Below are 27,061 nucleotides of genomic sequence, written 5' to 3'. Positions count from 1 at the left end.
CGTCAATGATTTGCAACTGCGCATGCGTTCAGACGTGGCGATACGTGGCTGATCGAGGTCCGGTTATTTAAAGGGCTAGGTGTTATTGATTATTGATTATTGAATCTACTTGGTATGGAATGTTTGAGAACCATTGGAGTAACAACATCCCAGAAATGTAGACGTTTGATAAGTTTAGACCACGTGAGTTTATAGTTATGACTAGAAAGTAGGGCTGCAAAATATATGCAAAAAAATATCGGATCACGATATTAGGTGATGCAATATCCGTATCGCAAGAAGTCATAATAAATCGCAACATCACTTAAGTCTTCATCTGACTGAGAACGCCACATTTTTTTGCATACTTAGACAAAAACATAAAATGCATTGAATTCATTAATGTGTAATGTGTATTCACTTGTCTTGATTTGGTCCTGATGTAGTTTTTTTTCAAGTGTTCTTTTAACACAATTTGCTGAAAACTAGTTACTTACAATTTGTGTTTAATGGATCATACCGAGTTAAAATGGTTTAGTGAATATTATTATCACAATATTTCACAGCTGTACAAGAAAGGGCAAACATTTTCCACATTATACAACATCCTTACACTATTCATAGTCAGTATTTATTTCAATATGATGTGTTGGCCTGCTCATTAGTGAGGTAGTCAGTGTTTATTTTAGATCTAATTATAATAAAAGGATTTGTAGTTACTTGCCTATAATTTAGCAATAAACACGTGAGTCACCAAAACAAATTCATCATCACACCAGTGCGCCCACTGTTTTAAAAGGATGGGATGGGGGGAACGGCTCATAGATGTTTGGAATTAGACATGGCTATAACAGCTCTTCTTTTTCTTTATTTTCACATCACCAATGCAGGTAAGTTAGATTCTGTATTAAAATGAATTAAACCAGCATAATTACTTTGTCCAGATGTTACCAGATGTATTGTAAATAACCATTTAAACATTTTGGAAACTTTGTATTTTTTTCGTTCCAGGTTCTTTCCCTGTCAGCTTGAACACTGCCAGTTTTCAAGCTCTTACAGGTAATAAAAGTTGATTAGCTAAATAAAAATTGTCCAAGCAACACAAATATTAATTTCAAATGGAATTTTTGCTCTGCCTCCAGATGTGTTGCTACTCAGCAAGAGGGAAGTTAAATCTGCAAATATACCTCAAGAAAAGAGCCCATGCCACATAGAGGACATGGATGACTTGATGAATCCAACTGCAATCACAGCAAAACCTCCTGTCAAGTTCCCAGGACAAAAGCCTTCTGTGGACCACGGGCAGGGCATGCAGAAACCTATCTTCTTGTACCTACCTGCTGCTTCTTTCCTGCAACCTCCGAATGTGGCAGGCTATGGCAAACATCTTAATGGAAGGATTTTTCAAAAGCGTCCTGCTTTAGCTCAAAAACACTCTTCTTCTGGGTCAAGTTCCATGTCATCTGAAGATACTGACTAACAGATCGGTCATCTGCCTTTATTCTACGCTGTGCTTGTAAGATTGTAAGATTGAAGAAAATATTATCATAGGCATGCCCAACGTCCACAATTGTTAAGTTTGACCTGTCTGTCTTGAGTAACAATGATTTGTTTTAGACAATTATGTGTATAAACATGTTCAGTGGGTTCTGGAAATATCAATGCCACCCACTTTAAAAAAAAAAAAAAATGGCAGGACTTTTCTGTACCATGGGCAATGAATAGAAATTTACTACCAAAGACTTAACTTTTATGAATATTCAAAAGCATCACAATTTTGATTTAAAGCTTTGGAATGAGTCGGGTTAAAGTTTTCTTTGTTGTTGCAGGTAATTGTCCCCAAACAACTTGAATTAGCCGACAGCTTTAAAATTTATGCCACAAAAAAAATCTGTATATTTTTTTAAATGTTAACTATAAACTGTGTGTGTGAGAGCAAGTGTTTATTAAGATGTGCCTCTTAATAAAAGGTTTGGACATGCTACACAGTATTTTCATATTACAGCACCCCATCCTCTCAATGGGTCAGAAAGTCCAGTGTATTCAAAATGTCCAGTGTATTTATAATTATGTTAGTTACATATGGATGTATACTTAATAAAAAGAAGACATTGTATGTATACTTGTAGGGCAATGTGTAGAATTTGTACCAGTAGCAAATACATTTGTACGATTGTAGTACAGGACTGCAACATGATAAAATAGAAGCAAATAGAGGTCTCAAAACTTTTTAAAATCACTGTATAAACTATTAATAACAAGAAATACCCACACATTACACAACATGAAGGGCCCTTGGGTTTGTGGGCTGATTTGTACAAGGATGTTACTTCTACATTTCTGTTCAGCTTCAATTGATGAAAATCAAAAATAGCTTCCAGTGACAAGATGATTCATTCAGTCACCTGTAAACATGACGAGGGGTATGAGTGTGATGATATCAGTAGTTTATTGTATGCAAGTCCAACACATTCAAAATGGAAAGGAAAATTAAAAAAAACTCAACAAAAAGAATAGTCTCCATCTGCAACAATCTTGCATGAGCAACAAGTAAAGGGTAAACACAGTTCATTAACATGGCTGCCAACTGTTTACGAACCCGCTTCCAACGTACTTTGTTCTATTCTAAAAGGACTGGAATGATTCACTACGAGGATCCATTTACTGCATTTTAGACATGAAAAAATATTTTTTTGAAAGGATCCTTTGGAAAATGGAGATTCACTATTTTTATCATGTAAAAAATAAAACTTTAATGCTCAAATATTTTTAACCACCAGTACGATGTAAAGCAGAGTAGCGTCAAAGCATGATGGCTCTTCTTCACCACACTTTCACTTGTAATTACTGTTTAAAGTAGGACTGCAAGAACCCACTGAAAATACAAATAGGGCAATGGGCAACTACAAGAGCTTCCTGTCAAAATTCAAGGAGCAAAGGCTTTCAGTATTTGAGGAAACAGTCCTATAGAGTAGCAAATTTTCAACGGAAACTCCCCATCTAAAAATACATTTCTTTAGTACAGGAGCGGCGTACAACTAAGGACACTGCAGGACAGAGCAGACCATTACGCTATATGCCAATACCAAATTATAACGCTTCAGAATTTTTGGAAAAACTTGTATCTAAAACAGACAAGATTGTCCCAGAAATTATGTTAATAGTGCAACACCACCAGACAAGGAAGACCTCATGAGTGTAATTGTCCAGAAAAAAATGCTACATCACATCACATTTCAGTGCAAGACAAGATTTTTTTTCCTTTCCAGCTGAGACTGAGGTCTTCCCTTCCTACCTAGTAGTAAAAAGTCAGTGGACTTGTACTTTGGCAATCAAATTAGGCTTGCCCATAATGGGGACAAAAAAAAGAAGCAAAGCACAATCAAAAGTGTAAAAAAAACAAAAAAAAACAAATCCATTCACCTTTTGATAATTTCAGTTATTTGTCTCATCTCAAAAATGGGGATATAACGTCCTGGGATTATTTGAAGCGCTGCAGTAAGATGAGTAAAGCACGCTTGAGGCCGAGAACATTGCACGGTAGAGTCTTTGTAAATTAACTGTAGCATGGTTGTGTTGCTCGATGTCAAACCAAGGACCAAGCATTTTAATGTCACCATCTTTAATGTACCTTATGTGAGTAGTTCTGAACCCTCGTAACCATTTAACAAAACAGAACGCGAGGCACCTATTGTCACTACAAAATCCAGAACAGATACACATACAAAATAAATGTACAAAAATCACAGCAGATTATCTTAGGTAGTAAAACAGTATGAAACATGAAATATGCACCAGAAAAGAAAAACTTCAATCTGAATACTGAGTATTTTTTCGTCTGCTCCCAGTAATAGTTCAAAATGAGCAGCTCAATATTAGGAGGCAGTGAGCCTGGAGCTGCAAAGCTGTAGTAAGACTCAAAAGGGTGAAAGAGAAGGCACCATCATGCTTTTATCAAGTTGACAAATGTAAAAATTTACAAAGAAATCAAAAGCGTAGAGTAAACTATGATTTTTTTCAACTGTACATTTATTCTGCTTCTCTCCACTGAAGAGCCAGGCAGGAATTGAGAGGGAGGGAGCGATCGTCCATCCGTTTTGTTGTTTAGCTGGTCAAGAAACGTGAAGAAAAAAAAAAAAAAAAAAAAGAAGCAAGCCACCATCCGTACCACCACTTGCAATGGTTCAATTTTGTTTATACACAGTCCATTCCCCAAACTTTGTGAAAGTCCAGAATCTGGGCTTTCTAATTCAGGTATAAATGAGGAAAAATATCATGTAAATTTGCTTGTGATCTTGTCCATCCAGCAGAAACTGAAGTGCAGTTTTGGGTCAAAAGTGTGAAAAGTACATTAGTCACAGCAGACAGGCTGTGAATGAGGCCTGCCCCAATAAGTTGTGTTGATTTAGAGACAAATGCGTCTCTCCAGCTGCATCCCGAACACTGAGGTCAATGTAATACGACAAAAAGTACCCATTAGTGCATTTTGATGAGTGCCGTATGCAATTTTCAAGCAGTGTTCTCTCATAAGAAAAAATGTAAAAAGGCAAGCGCTTTCCCTGGATCTGCACAAATTTTGCATCTCACACTTATTCTAACAGACAGTCAGAAAACTACCATTTAAAAATGTGCAATAGTGAGACTTGACTTGTGAAGCAGCGCCCCAGTTGAGTAGGCATATAATCTCTTATCCAAATGATGGGCTGAATTATCAGAGGTACAAGCTTTATCAGTCCCGTCTAATGTGGCAGATTACTCCTGGTTGGTTTGCCTCTTTCACAAATTTACAAATTAAGTTTGTGAATCCTTGACATACCTGAAAAGGATGCTCAGCTCACAACTAAAGCAAAAAATTTGTTTGCTTATTTAGTTTTGTCTTGTCTATTTCACAAACAATAGTTGACAGGCTGTGTCACATTCCAAAGCAAGGAGGGAACAAAAAACGTAAAAAAAAATAAAAAAAAACAGAAACAAATATATACGTTTGTACATGAAGATTTCTTTTCGTTGAGAACGATTGAGGATGAACACGGTACTACTTCCGCACTGTAAATAGTGCTCTTCTAACGCCGCTGGGTGGTGAAGCGGCCATCGCTCTGGCCTCCGGAGCCTCTGCCCAGACCTGGTTTGGGGGCCATGCCTCCTCGAGCAGGAGGTCCCCGTCCGTCACGCTCTCGCACCATCCCACTGCCAGCAACGCCCCGGGACGCTCCAGGGCCGCGGTCGTTGCGCCTCATGTCCCTGCGGTCATCTCCTCGGGTCTCCCTCTCCCGCACTGCCCTCGTCTTCTTCTCTTCAACATTCAGGCGAACCTCACCCCGAAACATGATGGGCTGCAGGAACAAGAGCAAGTTATTTCACTGAATAGCAAGATTAGGAAGGTCCAATGGAATTTGCACTCATGAGGTTTTTAAATTCTCGAGTCAAAACACACATGGCGGCTTACGAGACTTGGGATGATGCAGAAATGTCAGAAAAAGGACACACAAGATCACACAGTAAACTAAGAAACAGGAAAATTGACACAGCAAAAGCACACAAAAGTTTAAGACCAGTTCAAAGATGGCAGAAATTCACATTTTGCATGGTTGGATTCTTAACAAGGTTCCAAGTAGATCCTAAATATGCAACATGAAGAATTGGGAGTGAGACAAAAAACGTTTTTTAAGTAAATATTTTATTGAAAACAATTAAAATGAAATAGATCGTTTCGGAGTAGATGCCTTTAAAAGGCCAAATCTGTGTTAAATGATTTTCTGTCAGGTATTCACACTGTCATAGCGTCCTGATGACAAAGGCAAAAAAAACTCTCGCTTTGAACGTGCTCAGGCTGTTGAACTGCATAAGCGGAGCCTCTCGCAGCGCGCCATCGCTACTGAGGTGGAACGCAGTAAGACAGTCATTTTGAATTTCCTAAAAGATCCTGAGGGTTATGGAACAAAAAAAATTGAAGTGGAATACCCAAAAAAATGTCACCAGCACTGAGCTGGAGGATCCGATTGACTGTCAAGACACTGGACGATCCTCGACCCAAATAAAGCCGTTTCTGAAGCCCACTTCATCCCAATAACCATCAGAGGCATCTGTGACTGAAGGGCTTCCAAAACAAAAAAAACGCCTTCAAAGGCCTCGTCCCCTTAAATGCCACAGAACTGCCTGTTTGGACTTTGAAAAAGAGCACCAAACATGGGACATTGTGCCAATGTTGCAAAGAGCATCCCTCATGACTTTGCTCTTTTATTTATTTATTTCATTTCAATAAAAGGTTTATTCTTTTTTTTGTTGTCTCACTCCCATTTCTTCTTGTTGCATATTTAAGTTCTACTTGGATCCAACCATGCACAATATACATTTTTGCCATCTTTCAATTGTCATTTTTCTTTTTTGATTGGGCTGTCCCACTCATAGGAGGTGAAATAAATTAGAACGACTTATTTAAGGATATTTGTGTAACATCTTCTGCATTTGAAGACATTTTGGAGTATTTAGTTTATACTAAAATTTTGGAGTAGCCATTTTATTGGTTTATTACGGCATGTTAATACAGCTAAGAAACAGTCCTTTTGTATGGAAAGTCGGACAGGCTGGGCTATGGAGTAAATAAAAATGAAAATAAAAATAAATAAAAGCATAAATTCACAGACAAAAAAAAAAGATAACCTCCACCAGATGAATGAAATGGATAATGAAATGTCAATACATGCCCCTTCTACCTTGGCCCCCAGGATTCTTTGCACAGGTTCAGAGTCATCAAAAACCACAAAGCCAAAATTGGGCAGCTTTCCACCCACGCCCTTGGTGTTGATTCGCAGTTCCACAACATTTCCATACGCTGCAGGAGACATGTGAATATATTAGCAAATAATCAAATAAGCTTTACCAACGGAACATTACACAGCTTGATAAAAGAACGTACTCATGAAGAACTCCTTCAGTTCAATTTCATCAATGTCATGTGGGAGATTACCAACAAAAAGTTGGTGGCTGTCGGGGTAACGCACAATTCGTCTGCTGTCCATTTCAGAGTCTTCCCCTCGACCACCTGCACAACAGAACACACATGTATACTGCAACAGTCACATGAGAAAATAAATACTTTAAAAGAGCATTCCTGAACCTTTGTTGACAAAGCTCAAATGTGGTTTTCCTGATTGAGAGTCTGATGATGCAACACCATCTAAAGTTGAACCGCAAATTTAAAAAAAAATTAAAATCTTGCAAATATTAAGGCCTTGTTTCTGACAATATAAAAGTTATTGTGGGATTACCAGGCCTGGGTCCACGAGAAGTGAAGGTTGGTCTGTCACGTGTGCGCTGGTCTCTTGGTCGAAGGGGTGCAGACTGGCTCTCTTGCTTGGCCTCCACACGTGGCTGTGCAGGATAGAAAGCTTAATGATGCTGCATGTACTCAAAGTAGCATTATATGTAGTAATATTGTTTAAATGAAGTAACACCCATTAATGGGGGCATCTTGTGAACATTCTTAAGTTCTGGCTGGTCACCTGTGAGCTTGGAGCTTTGACAACATGAGGGGATATTCCAGAGGTGACAACTGGTCCAGTAGGAGGCAGGTTCTTACTGGTAACTGAAGCCCAGGAGAAAGCCTTGAAAAAGAACAACAGAGGGTTAGACTTTAACGAATGTAAACGATAAAGTAGGATAAATCATGGTTTACTCTGGAAGTTAATGTTGTGTGCAAAAAAGGGAAAATGTGATGATGAAGAGGACTTACTTTGGGTGGTTCCTGGGGGTTTGGAGGAGACTCTACGGGGGCTGGTGAAGGGGCTTTCTCCTCCATCTCATCCAGAACCTTCTCATCAACGTCCGCTTTCGTCTCCTCTGCTTTGGGCTCAGGCTCTGGCTCAGGCTCTGCTTCTGCTGTTGGCTCTTCCATGGGTTCCTCCACACCATTACTGCAGACACCAAATAAGTTTTGTGTTAAATAAAATACAACCATGAACATAACATCGGCTGAAGTTAATGTTATTTCAATTTGTGCTTACCTGACAGGGTGGGATTCATAATAGGTGGTGCTGTTTGGGCTGTCCTGAAGCGGCTCAGGAGAAGGTTGCCTCTCCTCTGGTTCCTCTTCAACATCTTCCTCGGATTCTGAACAATAAATGCAAAATAGTTACAAGTTACTAGCTACAATCTAAAATCACTTGGATACATACATTTTCTTTAATTATTATTAGCATCAATACACACCTTCATCCAGCTCAGCCTCAGAGTCTCCAAAAACCTCATCCTCGTACCGGAATATGTCATTGTGAACATAGAACTTATTTGCCACTGAACCCTAAAGGAAAAATATTATAGCATTAGTCTAAAACAAAAACATAGTTTGAGAACAAACCAAAACACGTTTTTGCTACACATCCTGCTTTTGTTGGCACACTGGACTTGGTCTTGTTACTAAGTGTTTAATGGCGCGACAACACTCACTTCTGGAGCCAGGACGAACGTTTGCATGAACTTCCTCATGGGCTGTCCATTGTTGGACAGTTCCCCGAGGACTTGTACCACAACCCCATCACTCAAAGTCGCATGAGCATCCACATGTCTGATCTTTGTGTGGCATTCACTGAACTGCAAGGACATCACTTTCTTGTGGATTTCCTATCATGTAAAAAAAAAAAAAGTCGGTTACAGTCGCTGTTAATTTATCACGTACTGCGTAAATACAAATGAGTGACTCTGTAACTCTCTGTAAAGAAACTTACAGCTTGTCCATACACTGCTTCAGCCAGCTTTCCACTTGGGTCAAGTCCTCCATGAACATAGGAAGAATTTCTTCCATAAAATCTGAATGCAAAAATATTGAGGTTAGTGGGGACATGTTGGTGCTTGGAATATGTCAAATTGGGGTTTTGCATTGTACCTGTGCAGAAAATCTGGTGCCTTGTTTAACAGTGTGTAATACTGCCTCACAAACTCCCGCCCTACAAGCAGGGGACTTGGCTTCTCCATCACCATTTCTTTGGTAAACAATAGTAAGTGCTAAAAAAAAATGACATAGATAAAAAAACTGCATTTATACAATGAACCAAGGAGATGAACAAAGCTCTGAGGCAGATGGTTTAAGTTAAGTTATGATATCATCAGATGAGCTTGAGCACAATTGTCACTTCCTATCAAACACAACGCTTTAGACAAGAACCAAACGATATAATCTATTGATTAACTTATAAAACTATACCAGATGCTGTACATCTACCATCCTATTGTCATATTAGAACTGAATATTCATAATTTAAATCGTTTGGTATTTGCAGCCATAGACATGCCAGATGCAGACTTTGTTTTTGTCCTGACAAGAACCATGTTGGTAGCAGCTAACACAGGCTATCATTCAACTGCGCCACAATACCCAACCAACTGGACAAAGAGAAACCGGGTAGAATAATAATGTAAAAAAAAAACGGGGCAGTGACTTGAGACAAGAAACCGAATAAACCACAACAGGATTAATGTCACACTCAGTGATGTATTGCGCGGGGATGTTTACAGATATGAACTGCCAGGCCGACTGTATATAAGAGGCCTGCGTCTCATGCTAACAATATTTAGACATCATCATCAGCGTGTTCATTAGACATTAGTTCATTCACAAGACAAATTACATTACATTCCTATTTATATCTCAAGTGCTTCACAACCGCTGTGATCTTAAGCGTCAGTCGAGAACTCAAAATCGTAAACAAAAGAAAAGGTGCCAGTGCATATTACAGCCTATTTGCCGGTGGCCTCCTTCCTCAGCACATAAGAAAAGAACAGCCCATTTTTCACCACTGCTGCTGAGCTACTCTTAGCGTTAGCTTGACTTGTGGCGTCGTCGTTTTTTATAATGCCGGTTGTCCATTTTAGCCAATTGTTTTATAACAACACGCATAATGTTCCGAATTATATCAGACAACGAGCATATTGAAACGTTATCCTCAATTACTCTTTAGATGAAGGTACCATGAATTAAATAGCTAAAGCAAATAATTCCAATGATCCAATTGCGTTGCAAATAAAATGGCATTGGCGCCGACTGTTAAGGATGTTTCTTTTGTTTTTTAGCAGGAAGAGTGAACTAAAATCAAGTTTATTTGGGGGCTTCATTTCACCCCAACCCTTTCATTCAGTCAATGATATCAGTGACATGGTTTGTGTTCTTCACACAAAACAAAGAATAGTAACCTTACACACCATCGCGGTAACGTCAAAATAACTGTCGATTTAGCAGCAACACATACAACGATAACCGCTAGTGGTTAATAATTGACACAGGGCTGTTGAATAGTTTTTTTTATAGGACAATGCGGCTAACATTAGCTTACTGGTTAGCAGTGTTAGCTTGTCAGCGTTTTCAATTTACAGCAAAGCGGAAGGCTAACTTACCTTGTGAAGGACCTATCTATGCAGACAGAATAGGTTAGAATAAATAACTAGTATTGGGTTGTTAAATGTCCTGGATTAAACTAATCCAGGAAACAAGAGTGATATGTTTCACACACTACACTTGAGATCTCTTCTGTAAAGCAGAGATTGAAGGTTTAAAGTGAGAGCTGCGACTATTGTTGTACCCCTGCTATCCTGGGCAGGGAACCCCCATCAGGGCGAGAGCACCAATCAGAGACTTGCACTGAGCCACATAAATGAATGCGTCACACAAAGCACGCCTACCACTGTGATAACATATCATAGAACATATATATACACACAAATTACCTCATGTTTTTTTATAGAACGTATGTGCAACATTGCAATTTAAAAAAAAAATAAACAAATGTATGACTGCAACTATTTCCTGAAAATATTTCCGGATATCTGCACCCGCTTGATTTTAAAATATATAGAACAAATTAGAAACGGATGGAATTCAGAAACCTGATTGCTGAGTGTTTTAGATACTGAATTAATGATGCATTAGGTATGCATATGGCGTGTATGCCTGAAGGAAAATACCATTTTTTGTCCTCCCTTTCTAGGTAATAATCAAATCAATAACCATTATCTATGCACACTTACACTTTTAGCCGATACAGGCTATAACAATTTCTTGACTTTGAGCACCACCCAGTGGTAAAAAACAACAACCACGGAACCAGCCAGCTCTACAGTTGAAAACAACGGAGCACCTAGAATCATTCCCACAGGAATTTGAGTTTCCATCATTGACGAGCAAGCGTGCAGGTTTTAATGTATCCATGAGCTCACTACTATGCACTTCACAGGTGAACTCAGTCTTAGCTTTATTCAATGGCATTGGTACAGAGTATAGCGTACTTTATTTAGTGACCGCAGGCTAAGTTGTTGTTCTGATGATGAGATACGTTGTCATAGTAACCACTGACCAAAACATGGGTTAACTTACGTAATGTTAAAGCTAAAACCTCGAAAGCCCCTATTTTTAGCAGGCTACTTTGTCTGTGTCCTAGCAAGGACGCAAAACTTGTATATCTCAAAGAATAGTCTACATATATATATTTTTAAAAAAGAAAACTATTTCCCGTCCAAATTCCTGCAAGTTCAGCATCTGAGTTGCTAGTTAGAGTTAGCGCCATCATAGAACTTTTCCAGTCTCATCATGATCTCACCGCGACGCCATGACTTCTAATGTAACTTGAGCCCTTCAAATGAAAGTCGGAGTCTGGAAGATCTTTTTTGGGGGAACAGCTCAAGAACAAGATGGCTGTCTTGCAGCTGGAAGACAACTTCTTCTCCTCGACTACGACAAGTGAAACTGAGTTACGTTCTACGTAGAAAATGTAAACAAACGAGTTGACATTTTAGCTGGTTTTCAATTTCTAGAAAGCGACAAAACCCACGTTGTCTGGACGCTATAGGATGCTTTTTTTCAGTTCGGTAAGGGCAGAGGTTGCTGCTGCTGGATATTAGGATCAACGCATTGCTTGATAGAAGGTACTTTTACTTATCCAGCGTTATGCGTTTAAATTTAAAGTTTCGCAGAAGTCTAAAATACAAAAGCAAATGGTAGCCTAATATTTTGAAGCTCTAAGTAATTTTAAACTCAACGCCTGGACTATGAGTTCATCCCGAATTAGACCGCAACAGCCACCGCAAAGTCAGGCGGCCAGGACTCCACACAAATCAGACTCTAACGAAGGGATAGAGATGGAGAACATCCAACATCAGGATCTGGGGCTCGGGGGAGCAATTGGAACCCCATCCCCACCGTCCAGGCAAGCGTGGAGCCGGGACAATCCAGGGTTTGAGCCTGAGGATGAGATTATGAAAGCGGACTGGCCTCCAGCGAGTCCCGGCCGGAGGTCTGCTTCCACGGCATGTAGCAGCAGCTGCAGCAGCGGCCTGGGTAGCTTCACTGGCGGGGGCAGCAGCCACATGCCCCGCGGAGCTCTTTACCCTTCTCCCACAGTGGACAACCAGCAGCAGGACAGACACGAGCACCCGAGCTGCCTGAAACTCATTCTCCACAAGATTAGAGGTAAAGGCTTTCACTGCAAGTTACAGTATTTACTAGTGTATTTCTTTTAGGATTTTCACAGCTTTTTGTATTTTCAGTTTTGTGGGGCACAGAACTGATGGAAGACAGTGACAGCAGCAGGGAAAGGTATCTGAGGAACGTCTTAAGGGAAATGCTTACATATACAGCATTCTTCGTCACTCTGTGTATCTGTAAGTACATTTCTGTATCATATTATCAACTTCATAACAGCATTTTTGTGCACTTACCTCATATGACATGTTTATAAATATATAAACTGTGTTATTAACACATGTTAAAAGAAGCTATAGGAATAAAACGGGGTAAATGAAATAAAGCAGGGTTTTGTTTTTTAATTCTTAATATGTGGCAAAAATAATTCTGAATGGTGACCAAAATTTAGATTTTCTACAAAGAATCAAACTGTGGTTAGGGGTGGATCAGGAAATGGTTTCCTGATATAGGCCACTCAACTGGAGTATGTTTTTCCAAGCAGGGGAAAACTATTGACTACTTTATCTTGCTGAAAATGTCAAAACACTTCTTTACATTTGTGTGTGCGTGTGTGTTTTTTTCCCTTTTTTTTTTTTTACATTATGCAGTGACGTATGGGATGGTGAGTGCCAACATGTACTATTATACCAAAGTCATGTCTCAACTTTTCCTGGACACACCACTGTCGCCTGGAGATCCTTCAACATTTAGAAGCCTTGCCACTATGGAAGATTTCTGGAAGGTATATTTGAAAAAAAAAAAAAATACAGCAACTAAGTAATTGATCTATTACATAATAATAATTACTGAATCTGCAACTAATGTTTTCCACAAATACAGTTTACAGAAGGACCTTTTGTGAATGGCATGTACTGGGATGTATGGTACAACAACAAAAGCTTATCAACAAATCAGAGCCTCATATACTACGAGAATCTCCTCCTTGGGGTCCCCCGACTGCGACAGGTTAAAGTGCGCAATGAGTCCTGCTTTGTTCACGAGGACCTCCAAGACATAGTCCAGGACTGTTACAATATGTACACCCCAAGCAATGAGGACACTGCTTCATTTGGCCCCAAGAATGGAACAGCGTACGTATCAAAATACTCTACCCATTTTTGTAGAATATTTAATTCAATTAGTTTTCAATTAGTTTTGCATTTGTGCTTTCCCAGGTGGGTGTATACAACGGCAAGTGACATGAATAGCAGCAGTCACTGGGGCCAGGTGTCAAAATATGGAGGTGGAGGATATTACCAAGACCTGTCCCGTACAAAAGGGGAATCGTCACTTCAGCTGCAATATTTGAAACAAAACTCATGGTTAGACAGAGGCAGCAGAGCAGTGTTTCTCGACTTTTCTGTCTACAATGGCAACATCAACCTTTTCTGCATCATCCGGTAAGAATCAGGCAGTGATGTGATGTGTCATGTATTTACAATTACATTAGCGCACATTACGGCCTTAATTGTCAAAACAATCGATTCAGTTTGATGCATAACGCTTAGAGTTGTCTCTCCTTATCAAACAAAGCTAAACAGATTAATATAACAAAATCTTTCATTTTAATTCAACTTAAAATAAAGCAAAGACAATAAATATTTCATTACTCTCGAACCCCTGGTGTGCAAAAACAATGTTAACTATTATTAAAAACTCAATTTGTAGCAGCAGAAAGAGGGAAGAGGAGAGTTCCACTTTCTGACAGCCTGTTTGTTGAAGCTTCCTACAGTTGGTTGGACCTGATTGGCTCGAGACTCTGGCAGGGCTGAACGGCCTGAGTGATGACTGAGGGCAGGTTAAAGCAGTACTAAGTAACTTGTTTACCTTAATAAATCCTTTTCGCAGTCCCTTTGGGAGTAATACAAGTGTTAATGGAATTATTGGGGGGTCTTTCATCTCCCCCTGGTGTCTCTGGCTAAAAAAACACAATTGCAAGTTGGCTGCCTACCGGTTGGAGGCACCAGTACACACTAATAGAATCATGACGAAGAAGCTAACAGGCTAACGGGCAAAGCTAACTGCGGGCTAGCGCCACTTAAACAGTATTTACAGCCAGGTTTGAGTGAAAAAAATTATCATCATTGTGTAACTGGATGTACAATATCCGTCTCTCCCTTTGTTTTTTCTGTCAGTGTAGTATTTACTCTCACGGACAATTAATAAGTAAAAAACTGCAACATGGTACGACACCTGCAGTGGCGCGTATAGCCTCTAGGGGCATGAGTTACTTAGTACTGCTTTAAAAGCATCTTCTCCGAGACAACCCTGTCCACTCTGCTGCAGAAAAGCTTGGTGAACTGGCGCTGTCCAGAACATGATTGTTGAGCCATGTTTCTGTAAACACAACATCAAATTTTAAATCTGTGAATGATCCTAATATAGTTGCCATGTCAGAATAACTTCAAAATTCCCCATGTCCAAAAGTTTGCCGACTGGCATTCTTTCTCTATGTAACAATGAATTAAATTTTTCATCAGGTTGTTGGTGGAGTTTCCTGCTACAGGCGGAGTTGTGACATCCTGGCAGTTTCAGACAGTTCGACTGATCCGATACGTGTCAAGTTGGGATTATTTTGTGGGTTTCTGTGAGGTAGCTTTCTGCCTGTTCATCCTATATTATGTAGTGGAAGAAGCCTTGGAAATCCGCATCCATAGGCTCCATTACTTCAAGAGTTTGTGGAACTGCCTTGACGTTCTCATTGTCATGGTTTGTATACATGCCATTTTCAACACAACTTATTTGCTGTTAGATAATTAAGTACAATTGTTATCTTTCACAGCTAAGCGCAGCTGCAATTATCATGAACATCACCAGAACCGCTATGGGGGCAAACCTACTCACAATCCTTTTGGAGAACCACACAGCTCACCCGTGTTTCGAGGCATTGGCTAATTTGCAGGTTCAGTACAACAATGTGGCAGCGGTCATTGTGTTCTTCTCATGGGTCAAGGTATGTGCCTCTAGATCTTCATTTTTAAATGCTGTGGTTGAACTGCGTTCTAAAATATCCGCTATCTTCACAGCTCTTCAAATTCATAAACATCAATAAGACAATGAGCCAGCTGTCCACCACCATGTCTCGCTGCGCCAAGGACCTTGTGGGGTTCGCCATCATGTTTTTCATCATCTTCCTGGCTTACGCCCAGTTGGCCTACTTAGTATTTGGAACTCAAGTGGACGATTTCAGCACGTTCCAAGATAGCATGTAAGAGTGGTCAACAACACTGATATACAGTCTTATAATAAGGGCATTAAGTTGTAATATATATATATATTGTTTTATCTTCAGATTCACTCAGTTCCGCATTATCCTGGGAGACTTTGACTTTTCAGAAATTAAGGAGGCAAACCCAGTGCTCGGGACACTCTACTTTACTACCTTTGTCTTCTTTATTTTCTTCATCCTCCTGGTAAGGCTTGCATATGGTGTGCTAATTCTGTTTGTGTTAGGAATTGGTCCACACACACACAACTTAATCTAAATTTTGTTTGTTTAGAATATGTTCCTCGCCATCATCAATGACACTTACTCAGAGGTGAAGGCAGATATGTCCCAGCAGAGGTCTGAAATGGAGATGACAGATCTTATTAAGAAGGTAATGTAATGATGTTTCTTTAGTAGCCACTTGAGATTTTTTTAGATTCTGTACAGCTGGTCTGTCAGAGCGGGCTATTACGGAAATCATTTAAACATTGAGGTTGATGGGACGTGATCTGAGCTCAGGCCTGTTCTTTAGATGTTGTCAATGTTTGGATTTATTTGCTGGGGTCAGTGTTGTGTTTGCGTATTTTTTACTCACCGCAAATGAATTTCCTCCCGGGGACAATACATTTTCTACTTCTACCACTACTGCAACTACTAAACTTTTGACTTTTGTCTGATCTCGATCCCACCCAAAACACTGTAGTAGTAAACAAAAAAGTAAACCAGAGTTCAGAACAGATACATTTCTATCTCATGCCTTTTGAATTACTTATCTATTTTTTCAAAAATGCCTAAATGATGTAGATTGTTTTGTTCAAACGTTTTACCATTAAAAAAAGATCAGTGGATGATAACTCTTCAGCTTGTTTTCCAGGGCTGTAATAAAGCGCTGATGAAGCTGAGGCTGAAGAAGACAACAGTGGACGATATCTCTGACGGCCTGCGTCAAGCCGGAGGCAAGCTCAGCTTAGATGAACTTCGCCGAGATCTAAAAGGGTTGGTTTTGTTGTGTCGGAAAAAAAATATTTGTTATATTGTTAACATTTTCTGTATTCTAAAATGTGTTTTTTTTTCTTCAGAAAGGGGCATACAGAGGCAGAAATTCTGGCCATCTTTGCCAAATATGACCAAGAAGGTGATCAAGAGCTGACAGAGCACGAAAACCAACAAATGAGGGACGATCTGGAGAAAGAGAGAGTGAGTCCATCAAAGTCATACGTGTCCGCTTTGAGAGAATAGGGGTAATGAAGAATCTTAGCCTGTAATGGGTTAGCCATGTTCAGTGTGTGTGTGTGTTCTCATCTGTCAGGAGGACTTGGAGTTGGAGCGTAATTCTCTGAGCAGACCCAGCACTGGGCGCAGCTTCCCTCGCACACAGGACGATTCCGAGGAGGATGATGATGAGGACAGTGGCCACAGCTCTCGTCGTCGCGGCAGCAGCTCGGGGGGCGTGTCTTACGAGGAATTCCAAGTGTAAGGATTTCTTTGTCATCAGTCTCTAGTATGTGATGTCGCTTCGTGTGCTTTAACAGTAGCGTCATTGTGTCTAATCCTCAGCCTGGTGAGACGTGTGGACAGGATGGAGCACTCCATTGGCAGCATAGTGTCTAAGATAGATGCCGTGATAGTGAAGTTGGAGACCATGGAGAGGGCCAAGCTCAAAAGGAGGGATGTGCTGGGCAGACTGCTGGATGGAGTCATGGAGGTAAGAATGTACCGATCTTACAAACAAGGGTGAGAGTACCGCTGCAAGCAATGGCCTTAGTGCATATGACAAGTTGTAATGTTTACGCTGACGGTAGGTATTTCATATTTTTACACCAGTGTCATGGAAAAGTTGAAGAAAAAAAGTGGGAAATGTTTGTGTGCTAAAACATAACATATTCCAAAGATAGAACTAGGCCTTGCTCATTGCCCTTATGTACAAACAAAGTAAAATACTATAATACTTTTTGTTATAATAATTTTGTTTGTGGCAGGACGAGCGGCTGGGACGGGATACAGAAGGCCACAGAGAACAGATGGAGAGGCTTGTGAGAGACGAGCTGGAGCGATGGGAGTCTGATGACATGGCCTCACAGGTGAGCCACGCCCAGCCAGTCACTCCTGTGGGCCCACGACCTCGCCCCCCCTCCGTCCTGTCCACTGATGGGCAAGACAGCAGCATCACCCTGAGCAGCGGCCATGTGTGAAGGCTTGGCAGGAACTCTTCACCATGGAAAGACTGAGTTGGACATTTTCCTGTAGCTATAAGAAGTAATTAAGGAAACACACACCACATTTTGCACAGTGTTCTCCCAGAAAGGGCTTGTTTCTCCTCACACTGTGTTTTCCATGGAAAGTGTTGGTAGGATTCTTTCAGAAGTGTTGATGAAGTAAAGCAAAATCAAGGAGGATTTGATGAATGCTTCCTCTCACTATTGTTGGTACTATGCAGTATTTAACATAGCAAATGTAACTACATAAGAAGTGTGCTTGGCTGCTTTCAGTGTATTATTTACATATTACTTGTAAGCATTCCACCAACATACCAAAAAGCCATTTGTTTGAATGTTAATGTAGCACATCGCTTCATCTTTAACCCACATTAGGTACAAGTGTGGCACTTTCTGTCATATTTACTCACCTTCTGTGCTCCAGTAAAGCTTCGATTATAGCTTATTTTTGATACATATTGTAACTTTAAACAAACTTCAATTTGGAGTGCATTTAGTGTTCATGGGAAACCCATGCATTTATTTTTCAACTGTGCCTTATTTTTTATAATGCATTTTAATTTTGTTCTTATCTTCAATAAAGTAATGAGACCGTATAGAGTTTTTAATGAGAACAAAAGAATGAAATAATCAAAACATTAGATGTTTATTTTTAGAAGAAAGGGCAATATAATAATACTTCAAAAAGCTTGTAAACATTGTATATCATGTAATTGAATAAAATTTGGTGAAATTTGCATGTGATAAACAATGCTTTTAATAGAAGTCAAAGAAAGAAAATATTAAACATAACTCTGCGTTATTAGCAATAAAAATAAATGCATAATGATATGATCAAATGAATATTCAGCCACAGACAGTTACTACATTTATGAAACAAAAAGTGATTTGTTAGTTTTTAAATGAATAGGTAAAAAATATCAATTCACTAGACCTAAAAATGGATACAAAAAAAGTACTTTAAGTCAACTTTTTCATGTAGCGTAGTTTTAGATATGTAATAATAAGAAACATGATCATCATAATAATCAGAGCCACATGATTCTTCCACAGTCCCCAGGCACTGTACTCTATGCCCAAGTAATCCAGATACTGCTCACCGGTGCACCTACAACATTAAATAGTTAAATTCTTTGTCATCTTGTAGGATATCATAACGTGTGGGTTTTTGTTGACGTTTTCTGAATATTACCAATCACCTAAAATGTTTTTTACATGTTGCCCTCCCTAATCTGAGTATAAAGAAAGAGGTAGAAAGCACTCACGTCAGGCCGGTCGTGCCAACGGTGGAGTTGATCCTGTTGCTTTCCATGGGTTTCATTAAGTCATCTCCACAAAACTTCAAACCAACAAACTCATTGACTTTTAGGGCCTAAAAATATAAGAAATACCATTTAAATGAATAATATATAATACAACACAATATGTAAAAGGGTGTATGTAGGGATTTTTCAAAAAACTGTTCATGCTTATCGGTATTACCAGATATTTTAAAACAATTATATTATGGATTCTTCATGATTACAAATAGCTTTTTACATAACAAACTGAAGCAGAAGGAGTCCCTAGAGAGCCGTAATGATTGCACTACACAACCAAGTGAAACAAATTACATAAAAATTACATTTTGAACTGTTATTACATGTGTTATCACAAAATGCAGCTTCATAAGGCCTATTTTAATTTTAAAAAGTAGTGATTGAAATCGAAAGGTAATCCACTTTATATGAGGTTTGGCACATACTGAGATGGATTAAGGCAACCAAAATTGAGTTATAATTTTTTTTTGTCTAACCTCTAAGATTCTATATATTTTATCTTTAATTTAGCGAGAATGTTTTTTTTTATTATCAACATTGCACAATAATTTATTTAACACAGACAACAGCACTTACTGCAAGACCATAACGAGGAATACTGAAGTACTTGAGCCAAGACAGCCAGTCCATGATGCTCGGGAGGTTCACCAGGAGTCCGGAGAAAATCTAAAGCATAGGAAAGCACACTTATGAATTATGTATACAGTATGTATATTTTGTTACAAGCGTTTGTATTAAATTAAAACTCTATATTGCCATCATGAAGACAAAGGTGATGGTCATGAGGATGTTTGCGAGAGCCACCACACTCTGGTCCGCCGCGATGGCCAGGGTCATTGCAGTGGCGGTGTAGGCCACAAGTGTGACTGTCAGAGTGAAGAGGAGGAATGCCTCTACCGTGGCTTTGAGCCCTGCAAGGACAAATGACATCATGTAAAGATAATTCTGTTTTATTATGTATCAGTCTGATATTCTTATAAAAATACAAGTTTAAAAAGTTAATATATGGAGTGAGTGAATGAGTAAGTAAGCAATCATAGTTGGGCCGCATTTGAATGTCATAAAAGTTTAGATCTCTGGTAAATTTCATTCATTGCCCCTTATACAACCTCTATAAAGAGATTTATTTACTTTTTAGGAATACAAAATAAACCACTTTTTTATAACATAAACATGTTATGTCACTTTTTGTTATATATAGTATATTAAAAGCATCACCTATCATGAAGTACACAATGCAGCTGAAAATGACAGAGGTGACGGTGCGCATAATGATATCAGCGAAGATCTTAGACAGGAAGTAGACGGACACTCTGTAGTATCCGCTGATGTACTCATGCCTGTCAAAAGAGTGAGCCAAAAATAATATGCATTTCTTCACAATTCTATGCTATATCATAATCAGGTCATTACTGCAGGAATTAAATAAGTTACATACACAAATAATTTCCTCTCAGTGATGAAGAGCTCTGCTGCAGACACAGTGCTGAAACACTGGTTGGTGGTGATGAAGAAGAGTGCGCCCATCCTGAATAGGAGAAGAGGGTGTAACTGTAGTTCACGTACCGCTGGTAGAATTTGCGCTCCTCTGGAATTCTAGTCTTTGTGTAATTTTGAGACGATTTTAGTTACATATTCTCCTCATGGGTTCATTATTTTTGTGACATTGTAACACTAGTTCAGAAACATTTATTTTATTTTCAGATGTTACTTGCTTTTTGAGAATCACTCAAGCAGTTCAAATAAATGTATTGTTGTTTTGTTTTATTGTAATAAGCAGTGGTTCAACTTTTTTTTAGTTTCTCAAATCAATTAGATGTAGCATATCAAAAGTAACTCATGACAACACCAGTGACAAAAATAGGTACAAAAAATCTAAATACTCCAGTTTGTTTGAACCTCTAGAAGATTATTGTGGCTAAGGCGATTGTGCTATGGTCAAATACATGCCCGTGACTCTATAGGGAGGTGGCCGACACTTGAGCTGCGTACACTGGAGTCAGCTATACGGCCTTTGCTCTGACTATAATGACATTAAGGCCTTATATTTCACTGAAGCGTGCACATGGGATTAAGAAGGGCTTCCACTGTGCTAGATTTGTTCAGTGCTGGCTTTTTAAACAATAATCAGATCTTTTATTGATATTTCAGTGAAGCAAAGTGCTTGGCTACATTTTCTTTTTTACCTGTTCTGGATCCCGCTCTGGTTGTCTTTGACTGAGAAGAAAATGGCTCCCACAATTAAAGCGAGAAAGATGTGGACAGTCAGCTGTTGAGGAAAAAATACACAGAGGCTCAAAACGGGGACTAACTGAAACATTGCACACACACTCAAACAACTGTTGATGCAAATTTGACAACATTCAACAACGCAAAGTCCAGTCTCTGCCATCATACTTTCAATAATTGTTGATTTACAATAATGTATAAAAAGCATGTTGCTGGTGTAATTGCAAAGTTTCTTAAAGCAACCACCATCCTATGGTCGCCTCTCAAATTAAAGGTTCATTTGAGGGCTCTCAACCGCACATCATTCCTAACGTCCAAAGCCGCTTATCAGATAGAACAACATGAACACGTGGTGAGAGGCAATAAGGTAAAAGAGTGGGAAAAACAAAAAGCAACACAAGTTTTAATCCCAACAATTGACAGATTATGACAGAGCAAAGCGGTTCCCAGGGTGAGGGGGATAAGCTGATAAGGGTGAGCCTTTTTCACCTCATTCCCCCTGGTCTCTCATGTGAAAGCAGGCCACTGCACTGATAGGTCATGGCGCCATCATGTGATGAATCTATAGTGAGGCCAAGGGGCTTTGGTCTGATATGATATCAGTGCAGCTCCTCGCCCAGAGAGGCAATAGTGGGGTCACAGCAGTCACCAAAGCCGATTAGGGTGCCCATGCCGTCCCGAGCCACTTTTGAAGGATTATTGTGACTTATTTAGGGCCAATTAGCTGTTAATAATTCTTAAAGTGCGGATACTTCTGCATTTTGACGCCATGAGGAGTCTAAGGAGGGCATTAAGTGTTGACCCCTGATCTGCTGTCTGCGTATCCTGTTCATAACTATACCATCATTCTGTGCATGCTGTGAACTCCTTCATCTGACACACAGTGTCAAACAATCATTAAAAAAGTCATAGTTCAACAAGACGGACATGAACAAATGACAACACATGACTTTACCTGCGCCACAGACGTCTGTGGGTTCAACAGGAGGTTCTGGAAGGTCCTACTCAGCACCCATTGCAGCTGGTGCAAGAATGGGCTGTTGTAGGTGACTCTGTGAGATAGTGGCTGTGACCTGCAGTGTTTGTCCTGGATGATGTGTTCAAGTTCGCACTGCGCGTCTCTGAAGTAGCAGCTGTTCCTGTACTCCTCCACTAAGCGCCCCTCAATGCTCTGCCTTGAACCGCTCAGCTCTTCAAAGTCCATGTCTAACCACGCACACATGATGAGCAGACATTAGAAAACTTAAATAAAGACGACAAAATTCAAAATGGGAAAGTTTTGCATTTTTTCATGACTAAATGAGGAAACTCAGCGCTTTGAATAGATTTTTTACCTTCAGAGCCTTGCAGTTTTATCATCGCTGTCGCTGTAAAGTCTCCATTTATGACATCCAGGAAGAAGTCAGCTGGGTTATTGTGAGGCTCACATGGATATCCTACATGAAAAGTCTGTTATTATCTTCGTAAAGCAATTCTGGACAGCAATGCATTACAATATATTAACCAATGTTGGCAAAGAAGTCCAGAGCATTTGAGGCCGGCCCATGATACACCATTTTGCCGCTGACCAGCAACGTGAGCGTGTCGAACAGCTTGTAGATGGAGTAGCGTGGCTGATGGATAGACATGATGATGGTTCTTCCATGACCTGCCATTCTGCAAAGAGGTCATTTAAAGGATTGTGTATGAATTATAATTGTGCTTCATTCATTTAGCAGTACCTCTTGAGCAACAGGAGAACAGAGTTGGCTGTGCTGGCGTCCAGTCCAGTGGTTGGCTCATCCAGAAAAAGGACAGAAGGGTCAATGATCAGCTCCATCCCGATGTTTGTTCTCTTCCTCTCGCCTCCTGATATCCCCCTCGTCATTGGACTTCCCACCTACCATGTCACAAATGCACAAATAAAAGTTGATGTTCTTTAGCATTACTTAATATAGGCACAATGTAAACCAGCGATTTACCATAGTATCTGCCACTTTTGTGAGTCCTAATTCCTTAATGAGGTGACGGACCCGTGCCTCTTTCTCGCTTTGTGGGACAGCCGTGGGCAGTCGGAGGGCCGCAGAGAAGCGCAAATTCTCCTTCACAGTCAAGGTGCCCATTACTACGTCTTCCTGTGAAATATACAAAAAGTATCATATTAACTTTTGAAGGAAAGATCATTGGTACTTGGTCATTGTTGATGTACCTGCACTACATATCCTGAGAGACACTTGAAATTTGGAGGCTGAGGAGCTCCATCAATGAGGACTTCTCCAGAGAGACCAGTGGGATCTTTCCTTGCCGCCAAAATGTCTAAGAAACTATGAAACGAAAAACATTTTGTTCAAGCAGCAATTGCACCAGGTATTCTATTTATATCATGAAAAAAATATTTTAGGAGAAACACAGTTTACTCACGAAGATTTTCCACTTCCAGTCGGACCAAGGATGGCATTCAGACCTGGTTTCATTACCCCACTGTCAAACAAATACAACAATGACATAAATGTTCAAATTGTAACAATTGATTCCCACATATCAAGCCCATCAAAATAATTCCTTTCCTTTTAAGATGGAATAATTGCTTAAAACTAGAAAAATACAAGGGCTTCAGAGACTCGTGACATTTTTCAAATATATTATAAATCAACAAAACCAAACAACAGTAAATCCTTAAGTTGGAGAACCACAATAGATTAATAAGTGTCAGTGTCATAGAAGTAAATTCAAAGACAAAGTAATGTTTAATTTACTCCCCTGGCAGACTGAATTCATGTTCACGTTCATCAGAGGTTCTATACAAAGGCCTTTGCCTGATTTCATTAAATAAACAGTGTCAAAATATTACAACGATGCAGTTTGATGCAGCTTAAACTGTTCTGTTTGTGGATCAGTTTTATGCGTTGAACTTCTGATTTGCGCATTACTAACATTGCATTGCAACAAGTGCAACTAATCGCAACTTTACAATATTTATTTCAAAAACCTGAATATTTTTTATCCAAACCATAAACTATATAAACTGTAAAACATATGATTATGAAATTGTGAGTTATGTTAACAAGAAAGGAAAAAGTATGTTATAACTTAAAGCTTTTTATCAATAGGTTGTTGGGTATTGCATTAGTAGCATTTTATTGACTTGAAAAAAATAATAACTATGCAAATTCATTGAAAAAGTTGTACTCAAATATGTAGTTGGTGCGTATATACAGAAGACTAACTTGAGCTGGTGCAGGATTTCTTGGCAGGTAATTTTGCGCTTGCACACAGTGCCGCTCTTCACTTGCACCTTGTACTGGAGGTTGTGGAAGCTCACAGTGGAGCCACTGGGGGTCTGGTCCTGCCCTGTCAGAACCTCAGACCTCCGGTGTGTGCCGTTAGGGCCTATGTCTTCGATCATTGAAATGTTGATATGATTGGGGTGCTCCATTTTTTTTCTGAAGAGTGAAGAACAAACGTATATAAATATATAAAAAAAACAATATGAAAACAGGAAATGATATAAGCGCCGTTTTGCTGAATGCAAATGGAATATATATAATATATATTTATGGAGAGTTTTTCAAAAAGTGATTATGGGTCAAATGTTGTGTTATACAACACTTAAAGACACAAAATTGACAATGTAATTAGTTATTAAAACAGAAATTGCATGCATTTTTAAAAAGGTCTGTCACTGCTCGTGAATACAGGAAAAATTGAAATTTAGAGAGATCAATTTAAAACTTTTCCTGCTGTGGACATAAATGAGGGAAACATATATTGCACATTTTCCTTCACAAATAATTGGCCTGAAAATGGGCCTTGAAGTTAAAATTTCCAATGTAAATCTATAGCAATTAGCAAAATAGTGATCAATGCAACAACTAACTAAATGTGAAAATGAGGCATCATTTGTTTCCATGCAAATGTTTATACATTGAGGGAGCAAACTGCCCAAAAATTTGATGTTTTGCCTCAAATGTCAAATTAACACAAAAGGACCGGTTTACTAGAGTCCTTGCATTTAAATTGTAGCTTGTCATAATTATTGAATAATTATGACAATAATTATTGAAATTGTCTGGTTTTTTTTTTGCCAGCCCTAATAAGTGAACATGAGGCTCACATGAAGTCCACAATGAGAGTGTATGGCATCAGTCAAAAAAGTGTCTTACCAGACTTGAGGCATGAATGGAAAAGGGTAGCGCGGTCCTGAGTGCTCTTGTGGTCTGGTTCCTCAGAATGACCAACATCAGCTCATGACAGCGCGGACAGGTGCTTTACCAGACAACTCACACTCCATTGGACGGCACCAAGAGGCTGCTTTAACCCTTGTGTCGCCAGGACTGACCCGCAACAACTCAAGTCTGCAGAGTCAATGCAGTTACACGCATTCAAAAACTTTCAGACACCTTTAGTTCATCTTATCTTGATGTTTATTATGAGAATAATTTGAACAAAAAATAATTATACCAATAGAGAGTCACAAAAAGACTCTACAAGAACATCCTCATTACATAACATAAAGATATAAAAAACAAAAATCATTGGTGTGAAGACTTGGGGAACACCACGATTAGAGCATGTTGGTCGATATGTGAAACTTGACAGACTAATGATTGCCTATTGTATAAGGTTGGAGGGTATTGAAGCAAACAGGGCTGCACAATAGTTCGCCAAACTCATTTGTGGTTGCCATTAATTATTTTCAGGACTTAACGGTACTTTACTTGAATTTAAAGTCAGTATTATTAAACCTCTCAATTTGAAGTAAGATAAATCAAATAGATTGTTTTACTGTCAGACATTTTTGAAGTGCATTTATATTAGAATTTGAAATATCGAAACTGCCCAGCCTTCATGGCAATAGATTTGAATCCTCCTGTACAGCCCTGGCAGCAAACATTCACAACGTCTTACATGGCTCACAAACAGATCTCCAGTGCCACATTAAGTGTGCTTTGCATTTCTAAATACACATTTCTGCAACAATTACAAACACAGACAAGTCTCTATTGGTGCAAGTATGTAACAGACTCAACAGTTTTCCAACGTACATAAATAAAATTATATACAAAACCTCTTATGTACATCGATGTACCCTGGCATTTCTGAGAGCCTGTGCAAGACACTGCTCATTATACACATCATTACAATGAATTCTGCAACCAATATTACTTTTGTAATATTCAAGTGATCTTAATTGATAAATATTACATTTTGTGGGCATAAATTCCCAAACTCCCAAACTGTTATGTATTTTAATTGTTATTTTATGCATTTCAAGGTGATCACTGAAAAATCTTAAAAGCAGCTTTAATTGCATGACGTATATCAAGAAAAGTTACATTGGTCCAACTATCCACAATTGCCTCAATCAAACAAACAACTAAACGCTCGCTCAGATGTGAACATTTTTGGGGGCTGCAGTCTAGAGGGACCTTAATATTTTTTTTGAAGTCTGATGTGATTTTCAAGTCATGTTATGGTCAATAATGTAATTAATTCCCCCAATAAACAAAAGCCACAGCAATAACAGTAACATTTTAACAGTTTCAGACAATGACATACTGACTTAAGTATCAAACTTTAATACAATTATAAATTAGATCAAACTAAACATTTCCTAAATGGTGTACTTATTTTTGTTACTGTTTTTGTTTAAGTAACGCAGACTACAGTGTATGTGTTAAAA

The 27,061-nt window shown here is 39.1% G+C and overlaps 3 protein-coding genes across 4 annotated transcripts; 1 reads left to right on the top strand and 2 right to left on the bottom strand.

Moving 5' to 3' along the window:
* Positions 1–4,176: 4,176 nt before the first annotated feature.
* g3bp2a (G3BP stress granule assembly factor 2a) lies at positions 4,177–10,533 on the bottom strand. 2 transcript variants are annotated; one of them, XM_079553846.1, is made up of 13 exons: positions 10,366–10,533; positions 8,861–8,979; positions 8,703–8,784; positions 8,425–8,598; positions 8,188–8,278; positions 7,983–8,088; positions 7,712–7,892; positions 7,482–7,583; positions 7,248–7,350; positions 7,097–7,156; positions 6,896–7,021; positions 6,684–6,811; positions 4,177–5,312 (listed from the first exon to the last, which is right to left on the bottom strand). In XM_079553846.1, exons 2-13 carry the CDS (start codon positions 8,953–8,955, stop codon positions 5,043–5,045), a joined length of 1,518 nt encoding a protein of 505 aa, XP_079409972.1. In that variant the 5' UTR covers positions 8,956–8,979; positions 10,366–10,533; the 3' UTR covers positions 4,177–5,042. The 2 variants fall into 2 exon arrangements, with proteins under 2 accessions (XP_079409972.1, XP_079409973.1); XM_079553847.1 differs by having other exon boundaries at positions 6,693–6,811; positions 10,366–10,530.
* Positions 10,534–11,463: 930 nt separating this feature from the next.
* On the top strand, positions 11,464–18,453 carry pkd2 (polycystic kidney disease 2). Its single transcript, XM_079553838.1, has 15 exons — positions 11,464–12,433; positions 12,511–12,624; positions 13,036–13,169; positions 13,268–13,518; positions 13,603–13,827; positions 14,908–15,136; positions 15,210–15,380; positions 15,454–15,635; positions 15,720–15,840; positions 15,928–16,026; positions 16,510–16,631; positions 16,715–16,832; positions 16,945–17,108; positions 17,193–17,340; positions 17,615–18,453. The coding sequence occupies exons 1-15, from the start codon at positions 12,013–12,015 to the stop codon at positions 17,825–17,827; spliced, it is 2,712 nt and encodes a 903-aa protein (XP_079409964.1). The 5' UTR covers positions 11,464–12,012; the 3' UTR covers positions 17,828–18,453.
* A 358-nt stretch (positions 18,454–18,811) lies between these two features.
* abcg2d (ATP binding cassette subfamily G member 2 (JR blood group)) lies at positions 18,812–24,814 on the bottom strand (the record flags this gene model as incomplete). Its single annotated transcript, XM_079553645.1, has 15 exons — positions 18,812–18,959; positions 19,117–19,223; positions 19,747–19,836; positions 19,927–20,081; positions 20,389–20,510; positions 20,609–20,698; positions 21,357–21,439; positions 22,355–22,605; positions 22,734–22,835; positions 22,904–23,055; positions 23,121–23,278; positions 23,361–23,513; positions 23,588–23,702; positions 23,800–23,859; positions 24,606–24,814. 15 exons carry the CDS (start codon positions 24,812–24,814, stop codon positions 18,812–18,814), a joined length of 1,995 nt encoding a protein of 664 aa, XP_079409771.1.
* Between the last annotated feature and the right edge of the window lie 2,247 nt (positions 24,815–27,061).

The sequence above is a fragment of the Gobius niger genome, assembly GCF_951799975.1.
Source record: "Gobius niger genome assembly, chromosome: 3".
Lineage (NCBI taxonomy): Eukaryota > Metazoa > Chordata > Actinopteri > Gobiiformes > Gobiidae > Gobius > Gobius niger.
The sequence above is the reverse complement of the archived record's forward strand: the minus strand, read 5'-3'. Positions and strand labels throughout refer to the sequence as shown.